This window comes from Terrapene carolina, unplaced genomic scaffold (genome assembly GCF_002925995.2).
Source record: "Terrapene carolina triunguis isolate 2854851 unplaced genomic scaffold, T_m_triunguis-2.0 Scaffold193, whole genome shotgun sequence".
Classification (NCBI taxonomy): domain Eukaryota; kingdom Metazoa; phylum Chordata; order Testudines; family Emydidae; genus Terrapene; species Terrapene triunguis.
The window spans coordinates 2,874,651-2,884,859 of record NW_020664544.1 but is presented as its reverse complement, the minus strand read 5'-3'; the positions used below and the strand labels follow the sequence as shown (position 1 = coordinate 2,884,859).

At 67.0% G+C, this 10,209-nt stretch overlaps 1 protein-coding gene across 1 annotated transcript in view; it reads left to right on the top strand.

The window, feature by feature from the left end:
* Window positions 1-5,633: 5,633 nt before the first annotated feature.
* The window catches only part of THRA (thyroid hormone receptor alpha), a 12,503-nt gene continuing 7,927 nt past the window's right edge, over window positions 5,634-10,209 (top strand). The window contains exon 1 of the mRNA XM_026654845.2: window positions 5,634-5,876. Within this exon, the coding sequence (XP_026510630.1) occupies window positions 5,824-5,876 (53 nt within the window). The 5' untranslated portion in view covers window positions 5,634-5,823. The remainder of the gene's footprint in view (window positions 5,877-10,209) is intronic.

The following is a 10,209-nucleotide window of genomic DNA, read 5'->3' as shown; positions in this document are numbered from 1 at the left end:
GTGAGGTGGAGGGGCTGGAGGGGCCGGGGGCGTGAGGTGGAGGGGCTGGATGGGCCGGGGGCGTGAAGTGGAGGGGCTGGGGGTTACCAGGCTGGATGGGCTGGCGGCGTGAGGTGAAGGGACTAGGGGCTGGGGGTTACCAGGCTGGAGGGACTGGGGGTGTGCTGTGGAGGGGCTCCCCATCTCTCCCCGCTCTGCCCCACGCAGTTCCCTTCGCCCCATGGGCTTTTCCACTCTTTAATTTCTTCTCCGATGATCTGGGTTCCCCCGTTCGTGTCCCGGCTCTGATCCCACGCGGGGCGGCTCTGCAGGGTCCTTCCGGCTGTGGAGCTGGGCTCTGTGCCTGGGGGAAGCGAGGGGCGGCGCTGGGCTGGAAACCAGCCCCATGTCCTGTGGTCAGGGGCTGGAAACCCTCCGGCCCTGCCACAGGTGCAGGGATTAGTCACCCCGGGAGATGCAACAACAAAGCTGGGCTCTGTGTCAGCTGCTCCGCCAGCCTCGGTGCCTGGGGGGCAGATCGGGGCGGCAGGGTCTTCCGCAGGTGGCCCAGCCCCTCTGCACCCTCCCCCCTGCTCCCCGCCGGCCTCAGCAATGGCCTTGCGCCTTCCTGTCCCCAGGGCTGCCAGTGCCTTGTGAGTGGTTATATTGTGCCCAACCCTTCGGGTGCCGGGTGCGAGGGTCTGCGGCTCTGAGTGAGGGAAGGTTCCCTCTTCACCTCCTGTCCTAAACTGCTTTTGTGCGCTGTTGCTGTGTGGCTGTTGCCTGGCTGCTTTGCTCCACCCCAGAGCTAGTCACATTTGAGCTGGGGGGAGCAGTGCCTATGCAGCGGGGGAGTTCTTTGGCATGAGAGCGCTCTGCTGGGGGGAGGGGCTCGGCCCTGTGGCCCACCCACTTTTAGCCTGGGTTGGGAGGGCAGCTGGATCAGGCCCCAGCCTGCGTGGTGTGGGGACACTGTTCGTTTCTTCTGAGTCATCTCCTGACGCCTGGGAGCGCGGAGGCCTGTGCAGGTCAGAGTCCCATGGGGCAGGGGCGGGAGGGAGAGTGCTCGGTCTGGACCCCGGGAGCCCTGCTTCCCCTCAGCGCAGTGCTGATACCTTCCAGGGGTGCAGCCCACCCCCCACCCCCCCACAGCTGCTCGGCAGCGTCTTCCCCTGCAAGGAAGTGAGGGGAGGGGAAAAGGAGAAGTGTGACGAGCACCTCTCCCCCCATTCCAAACCCGGCTGTGTCGGCGGGGGAGGAGTCTGACCCGGACTCCTGGGTCCGAGCGAAAGCTGCCTCCCCGTGTGCCCCAGGCCAGCCCCTGCCTTCTCCCTGGGCGCTGAGCTTGGCAAAGCAGCAGGCTCTGGCCTGGGAGCCTCCAGCAGCACCATGGAGATGGATTGTGCCCTGCAAATGCCTCTGTGCCCGCAGGGTCTGGGCGTGCAGGAGCCTGGGCAGCGCTGGCTCCAGGCGAGGCAGGGGCTTGTGCCCAGCTCTGCCCAGGACTCAGTGCCACAGGCCTCTGGAGAGCATTTGTTCCTGTGTCGCGCCAGCCACTGGCCCTAGTGTGAGTCCTGCTTGCCCGGACATGGCACGGGTGGAGCTGAGAAGGGAGGCCTCTTAGATGGGCACCCGAGGCCCAGGGCTAGCCAGGGCCACGCTGTGCTCTGTACAGAGCGTGCGCTGGCAGCGTGGTCTGATGGTTAGAGCTTGCGGTTGGCACTCCGGGTCCTATCCCAGCTCTGGGAGGGGCATGGTGTGTTAAAGCAGGCGGGGCTGGAAGTCAGGACTCCTGTGTTTTATTTCTGGCTCTCCCACTGCACTGACTCACCGTGTGAGCCGGGACACATGGCTGCTGCTCAGTGCCTCAGTTTCCCTATCTGCGCAGTGGGCCACGAGGCAGGCCAGGAGTGCTGGGATCCGGGGGTCCAAGGTTGCCAGAGAAGGCCTGGTTTGTTCGTCCTTTTTCAGTGCCCGGCCAGGTCCCAGTCTCCCCCACACGTGGGCTGTTGGCTGTCCCAGGCTGATGGCGGGGCAGAAGCAGGTGGTGTCCTTGAACCCCCAGTCCCTCCCTTCTCTGGCCAGCAGCCCCAGGCTCCAGCCACGGGGCCTTGCCGCCTCTGCTCTCAGCTCCGTCCAGGCTGGGGGAGTCCCAGGGGGCCGGGGGAGTGTTGCACCGTCCAGCACCGCGGGAGCAGGGCCGAGCCCTGGCACACGACAGGTTGTTCTCTGGGCAGCCAGGGCAGGGTGGCGTGTGGAGCTGATCCACCGCCCATCCCTGCTCTCCTGGCCGGGGCGGGTAGGGGGCTTAATGTTGTTGCACCCACTGCAGGGATCCCCCAGGGCTCGGCACACCCATGTGCGCTGGCTGTGGGCAGGCACTGGGGTGTGCTGCCAGGCCCACACTCAGCTCTGGGCTCTTGGGGGGCATGGGCTGGCAGGCTGCTGTGGGGCTGCACGCATCACCTGCCAGCCCCTATTGCTGCAGTTCTCTCCGCTACAGAGCAGGGCTGCATACCCGGAGCTGGGGGGCAGAGGGGGGTGCTGCCTGAAAACAGCCATGCCCATTCACACACCTGCTTGCACGTTCGTGTGTGCACAGACACTGACACACACTCGCTTGTCTGTGTGCTCCCCCCCCCCCAAAAAAAACCCATTCTACTCCTGTGTTCGTTGCCCTCCGCTCACTGTCATGTCAGCGCCCCAGAGTACAGATGGGGAAACTGAGGCATAGCAAGGGGAAGGGTCTGCCCTGAGGTCACGCACCAGGCCGGTGACAGAGCAGGGGATAGAACCCAGGAGTCCTGGCTTCCAGCCCCCCCGGCTCTAACCACTAGACCTAACTCCCCTCCCAGACCTGGGATAGAACCCAGGCGTCCCGGCTCCCAGGTCTGTGCTTTAACTTGCTCCCTCGCTCTCTCGCTCGCAGCCCCGGGGCACTTGCTAGGAGTTTGAGAGCAGGAAGTTTCTGGCTCTGGGGCCCAGCGGGTCCCTGTCCCCAGCCCCCCTTGCTTCTCTCTGGCTGGGAAAGCCGCCCCACCCCCTCCCCGGCAGCGCCTGGCGTGGACGCCCATCAGCCGTGGAGACGCACCGCTCTGCTCCGCGCTGGAGAGCATGACCGGCCTTGGCTGGCACCCAGGGAATCCCCGAGAGGGTGAGGCCATGTCCTTGGCTCATCCCACCTGCTGGTGCCCCGGGAAGCACCCGCTGTAGGGATCCGCCTGCCTGCCGGGGGAGGTGCTGGGCCATAGGTGGGCCTGGCACTGCCCAGAGCCGGCGCCCTCCCCCCCTCAGGGATAGCCCCCAAGTCCCTGGGGGGGGAGATTCATTTGCATATCACCCATAAGCCCTTGCAGCACAGAAAGGCGGGGCAGGGGGGTGCTGCGTTGCAAGGGATTTCCCCCTCCCCTCCAAGCTGTGCCTGCCATAGCCCTGAGAGGCAGCACGGGCTAGTGGCTAGAGCTGGGCTCTAACAGGACTCCTGGGTTCTGCTCCTGGTTCGGGAAGGCGAGTGGGGGCTCGGGGTCTAGAAAGGTGGGGAGGGGGGTTAGGAGCCAGGATGCCCGGGTTCTAGTAGTGCCTCTGCCAGTCCCTTCCCCTCCGTGCCTTAGTTTCCCCCCTGTTACCTGGGGCTCTAGGCGCTGTGGGAAGCGAGTGGTGCCTTGGCCCAGCTGCTCTCACCTCCCTTCCTGTCTGTGCCCGTCCTGCTTGGCTCCAGCCCGCGAGCCCAGGGCAGGGCCACCCCCCTGTTTGGGGGGCGGGGGGTGGACTCTCTCCTGTGATTTTCTCACAGGCTCTGCTCTTCCTGCTGGAGGGAGACAAGGCCCCTGGGTGTCCCCTGGACGCCCCCTCCCCCCCCCCCCCGGGCGCGCAGTTCTGGCCTCTCTGCGACGTCTGCCAGCAGCTGGCCAGTTGGCACCAGTGCAGTGGGAGAGGGGGGCAGCGGCCTGGAGTCTCCGCGTCCGAGCCCCTGAGCTGTCCCGTCTGCCCTGCGGCTGCCTGGTGCAGGAGCCCGAAGGCCGGGCATCTTCAGCGGCTCTCGGGAGCGGCACACTGCCCCCACCTCTCCAAATCCCTCACGCCCAGGCCCCCCTGCCGCGTGGCCTCCCGCCATGGCTGTAACAGCCGGAGCTGTTCTGGGGGGCCCTGCGGTGCCCGGTGCTTTTGGGGATGGGGGCAAATCAGGGCCGTGTCACCCGGACCAGGAGGCAAAGGTGCTGTCGCACCCCAGCAGTGGTGTGACTGGTACATGCCCCCTGGACATGTGTGACCCCTAGCACTCAGGGCAAGTGTGACCCTCCCTCCCCCCCACCCCGGCTCTCGGGACACGTGTGCATCTGCTCTCACACGAGGCTGCCCCCTTGCACACACTCCTCTGCACAGAGCTGCGTTCTGCCAGGCACAGGCCTGCCCCCTCGTGCGCAGCGCGGCACACACGGGCGTGCCAGTCCGGACGCTCCACGCATGCTAGTGCAAACTCTTGTGCACAGACTCCTGCGCTCGATGGATGTGCCAAGCCAAAGCCTCTCCCCCGACCCCCGCAATTCTGCGCCAGCCCCTATGCCCGGCAGGCCCCGCCACTTGCCATCTCAAGCCCCCTCCACCCAGGCCCCCATGTTGCTGCAGTGGGGCCATGTGCCCCGGGGCAGCTGCACCTCCGCTGGGAAGCCGGAGCGCCAGTCTCTTGTCCTCAGCCAACCCCAGAGCGCGATTGTTCCCCCACGTGTGCTGTGTGCCCAGCCGTCATGCACGGAGCCGAGACCCCGCCGGGGGTCAGCCGAGGACATGGCTCGCCTGCTCCCACCTCCCAGCATTTCCTGCCTCGGGGGGCCCTGTGGGGACCCCGCTTCTCCGCTGCCCTTTGATGCGTCTGCTTAGCTTGGCCCCGTGCCAGGCTGTCTGCAGAAATCCTTATGTTTGGATGGGAGGGAGGGGGGGGCTGGGAGGGGAGGGGAGGGGAGGTGGCTGTGTGGGGTGGGGGGGTTGCACGGGAGAGGGGCTGTGCCCTGTGCCAGGCTGCGGGAGGGCATCCAGCTGCTTGTTAACCTCTGGGTAACCTCGGCTGCTGTCAGCCAGGGGAAGGGGAAGAGGGCGGGCTCCTGGCTCGGGGCGGGGGGGGGGGAAGGTGTGTGCCTGGGAGGCTCTGAGCCAGGGGGGACCCAGGGCTGAGAGCCCCTGGGGGATTCCAGCAACCCCCTTCCCTGTGTCTGACTGTCCGTCTCACCTGTACCCCCCTTTCTGTGCCATCAGGGCAGTGTGATAGCCGGGAGGGTGGGGGCGTTGCCTGGGGGACAGGGATTTGCGGTGGGGCTGAGGGGACCCTAGTCACCCCCCCCCCCATGGCTCCTGTCCTTCACAGAGCGGAACCAGGCCCCTTCCCCCCCGCCCCCCGAGGGGCACAAGCGCCCTTGGCCCCTCGCTGGCCATGGGCTGGGGGGGCCATGGAGCCTGGGCTCCCCACTAGAGGGGGCCCTTCCGGGCAAGGCTGAGCCCCACGATGGGGGGAGGGGACGTGTAGGGGGTAAGAGCCCTAGCACAGCTCGGTAGCAGGGGGTTCTTCCGCCACTTCTGGGAGGGGAGTTAGTCCCTGCCCTCTGCCAGAATCGGGCCCCGTAGCTGCCATTTCAAGGCGGTGTTTATTTTTGTAGGGTCTCTCCTGTGGGATCGGCGCCCCTCCCCGCCGGGGATGGTGTCTGCCGGCGGGCGCTGAGCCGGGCGCCATGGGGAGTGCGCCATAGACACCCCCCAGCGCCCCACGTCTGCCGTGGTGGCCGCGGTGCTGAGCACCTGGGGGCGGAGCCCACCTTGGTCTCACCTGAGCACTCCTGGATGGAATTGCGGTGAATGGAACAGAAGCCCAGCACCCTGGACTGCCTGTCGGAGCCAGAGGAAACCCGGTAAGAGCTGGGGGAGCCCCGTGCTGCACCCCCTTCCTGCACCCTTTCTAAGCCCCCTGCACCCCCTCCCAACCCCCCCACATCCCCTGCCGCTCCCCTCTCCGTCCAGGGCAGCTGTGACCTGCCCTGGCCTAGGGCAAGGTCCCGTAGTGGTCCGTCTTCTAAGGGGATAACAGCCTACTTCTGTTGCTAGCTGATGGAGTTCTCCCTGCAGCTTGAGCTGCCGATCTGATGTCCCAGGTTCCAACAGGCCAAGGTGGGCGGCTGGGCTGGACTTGTCCTGATTCCCACCCCTGACTTTTCATGCCTGCGGATTGGCACTGCCCCCGGGGTTGGGGGTGGTGGGTGGAGGCGTTCAGCCCTCGGGGGAGGGGTTGGCATGGCTCAGCATTGGGGAGGGGCTGTCCAGACCAGGCTGGCTGCGGCCTCCTGCCCGTGCTGGTCCCTTTGTGGCTCGGGGCCTGCGGGCCCTGGACGTCTCTGAATTCACATGTGCTCCCACGTGGAGCTCTCTGGGTGAGTCAGCAGCCCCCTCTCCTCCAAGCAGAGCCGGGGCAGCAGGGGCGGGGGAGGTGTGAGAGATGGGGTTTGCACGAGCACGTACGCTAGTGAAGATGGGCGTGCCCGTGCATGCTGCAAAGAGTCAGTGCCAGCCGGCCCTGTTTCCTGGCTGGGCAGAGAGGGGGCCAGAGAACGGGTCCATTCTCCAGCGCTGGCACCGGCTGGGCCCCACTGGGTTCAGGGCAGCAGCAGGTCTCTCTTTGCCAGCAGGCAGGCAGTCGGCCCGCGCCGCTGCCCTGCGTTTTCACAGCCTCTCGCTCCGGTTTCCTGGCTCCGGTGCCCTGCCTGTCCCCCATGGCTTGGGGTGCAAGTGGCCCTGCCCAGCACTGGATCAGATGGTCTCTGCTGTCACTCCCTGTCCTAACTGGCCGTGCAGCGTTGCTGTGTGTCCCTTGCCGTGATCCACCCCAGAGCCCGCTGCATTTTGGGGGGGGGGGGGGGGGGGGGGGGTGCTGATCCCTAGTTATAAAAATCTTTGGGGTGGAAGCTAGATGGAAACCCCCCCGCCTGAAGGCCACGCGGGGTCAGCAGGCGGGCGGTGCTGGCTGAGGCCAGGGGGCAGGCAGGTTATGGGACGCTCGTCTCTGTCTCTGGGGCTGTGCTTGGGGGGGCGGAACCCAGACAGCTTGTGCCTCCAGGGCTGTGAACACCCTTCCCGTCACCCGGGAGCGTGCGAGGCTCGAGGTGTGTGCACGACCACGTGTGCAGGCCTCCGTGCACGCACATGCTCTCCCGCACTCTCAGGGTCCCTCACATCCCGGCCTTGGGTCACCAGCCTCTTAACCCTCACGCGGCCGTGGGGGAGCGCTCTGCTTTGAGGGATGCAGACCGTGACTACCCCTGTCCAGCACTCCCCAGAGGCAGGTGCCCCCCTACAGAGGGGGAAACTGAGGCACGGAGGAGGGAGGCAACACGTCCAAAGTCTCCCCGCACATCCCCATCTTTGGCCAAGAGCAGAGCCCGGGGGGGTGTGGGCCAGAGATGCACACCTGTGATTGGCGCACCTGGCCACCGGGTGGCAGTGTCACTCCACAGAAACCCAGACCCCGGGGCATTTACCTGGGCCGCCCCCTGCTGGCGGGGGCCAGGGGACAGGACAGGGGAGCGGGGGCTGGAGGGAAGTGGGGGCCGGAGCCAGCGCCGACACATGCTCCCTAGTGCTGACCAGCCCTGCGGAGCCACGTGGGGCCAGGGCTTTCCACCCCGCCTCTTCTGGAGGGGTTGGCAGGAGCCACTGGATCAGGTTGCCTGTGATTTACTGCTCCTGTCAGGAGGGATAAAGGGTCCCCGGCCAAGGGAGGCAGGGTGCTCGGGGGACAGCGCTGACTCATGGTTAGTACTGGCTCCCCACAGCTCTCCTGGCTTCTGTCCTCAGCTCCGGGAGGGGAATGGGGTCCAGTGGTTAGAGTGGGGGGAAGCTGGGAGCCAGGACTCTTGGGTTCCCTGCCTTGCTGACGGAGCGGCTTGCCCCTGTTTGCCCTGGGAGCAGTCTCCATGTCAGGCAGGGCGGGAGGAAGCCCGTTACCCTGAGGGCCCCTGTCCCCTGATGACCCAGCAGCCCCCACGAGGGCCCCATCCCCTGGCGGTGCCCAGCTGGTAAACAAGCTGTGAGAACTCAGGCAGGGCTGGGGCCGATTCCCCAGGAGAGCATGTGGCTCCCCCGTGCTGGGAGCTGGGCCAAGGCAGGGTCACCCTTGGATCCCCTGGGCAGCTCCGGGCCTCGGAGCAGGAGAATCCCCTTTTGTGGTGCAGCCCCACAGGGTTGGGCCCAGGCTGGGGGGGCTCTGTGCTGCCCGTGTGCCCCCTTCCCCTGCGCTTCTCTCCCTGCAGGATCGGGCCCTGGGCTGGGGGGGCTCTGTGCTGCCCGTGTGCCCCCTTCCCCTGCACTGCTCTCCCTGCAGGATCAGGATCCAGGCAGGGGGCAGTGGGGGACTCTGTGCTGCTCTCCCTGCAGGATCGGGCCCTGGGCTGGGGAGGGTGGGGGCTCTGTGTTGCTCTCCCTGCAGGATCGGGCCCTGGACTGGGGGGGGGCTCTGTACTGCCCCCCCCTTGCCCGGGGGGAGCTCTCTCCATGCTGCACGTGCTCTGCGCTGCGGCCCAGGCCCAGCCTGTCCTGCCCTCGCTATCTAGCCGGGATTTAGGTGGTCGGCCCCTGGCAGGCTGTAGGCAGCGTGGCACTCCCAGGAGCTGTCTGGTACCGCGCGGGCTGTCAACCCCACGGCGCGCGCCCCAATCTCCCACTCACTTCTGTGCGCTCGGGCAACGGCCGCAGGCTGCCGGGAGCATGAATGCCCAGGCCAGGGGCCACTGGCAGACCCAGACCTGGCACTGGATTGTTATTGGAGGGTCTGTGGCCAGGCTAGGCTGCGCCTCGCGCCCCCCCCTCCCCCGTTTGTTATTGTAGGGTCTGCGGGAAGGGACGGTGCCTGCCCCCCCCCCCAATATGTTGTTGGAGGGTCTGTGGGCCAGGCTGCGCCTCACCCCCCCCATTTGTTATTGTAGGGTTGCTGGGAGGGACGGCGCCGCACACGCTGGGTTGTTATTGTAGGGTCTGTGGGAAGGGCAGGGAGAACAAGTGTATTTGCTGCAATAGTTCTGACCCGGAGGGTCCAATGGAGCGTGCCAGGAATGGCTGGAAACATCTGGCCAGATGCTGAGCCCACCACTGGGCACCCCGCCCCGTCACCATTTGCCCTACCTGGGGGAAGCCAGCCCTCCAGCTGTGGAGGGGGCACTTACCCTGCAGGGACCAATCCCCTGACCACGCTGCTGCTGCTGGAACCGCTGTCCTCATGGGCCTGGCCTTCGCCCCACGGCTGTGCAGGGGGCAGCACTGGGCGTGGGGCTGGTCCCCTCAACTGCCTGGACGCTCAGCCTGGAGCTGGCTGTCGGGGAGGTTGGAGCATCCTGGCTGAGCTCGGGGCTGTTCATCCCGCGTCTGGTGGGCTAATTCCAGACACTGCCACTAGCGCGCTGGGGCCGGGCCAGGACCAACGCCCAGCCCTAGAGCCTCTAACGCGGGGAGCCGGCGTTCCCAGACAGAGCTCAGGGCTGGGAAACGTCACCTGGGAGAGGCAGCTTCTTGGACCTTCAGCTCTGCACAGGGGTCCTGGCACAGCCCCCCTGTTGTCCCGTCATTCCCTCCCCCATGGCTCTGCTGGTGCCCCACGAGCCCGACCCGCAGCCCCCTGCTGTGCCAGCCCTGGGCTCCCCGGGCAGGGCTGGGCCGGGCCAGTGCCCCTCCAGTCCGACCCACAGCCCCTTTGCTGTGCCAGCCCCGAGGCCCCTGGCTCCCTCCCCCCCCAGCAGTGCCAGCCCCCCACCCAGGAACCCCCCCCCCCACTGATCTTTTCCAGCTGTTTGCACCAATGGAATCGCGACATGCAAATGACTTGCTGGCCTCTGGCTGCCGATTGGCCGACCTGCCTCTGCCAGCCTGGGCCAAAAGGACATTTTGTCTTTGAATGTAACTGAGAGTGAAAAACCAGCCACGGGCCCTGGGGGCCACCGACCCGCCTGCCCTCCCCCCCCCGCCTGCCCTGCCCCCCGCGCCTGCCCTGCACCTGCCCGGTCCCCTACGGCCTGTCTCCCCGGCTGCCCTGTGCCCTCCTGCCCCCACCTGCCCTGCCCCCCGCGCCTGCCCTGCACCTGCCCGGTCCCCTACGGCCTGTCTCCCCGGCTGCCCCGCGCTCTCCTGCCCCCTGCGCCTGCCCTGCACCTGCCCGGTCCCCTACGGCCTGTCTCCCCGGCTGCCCTGTGCCCTCCTGCCCCC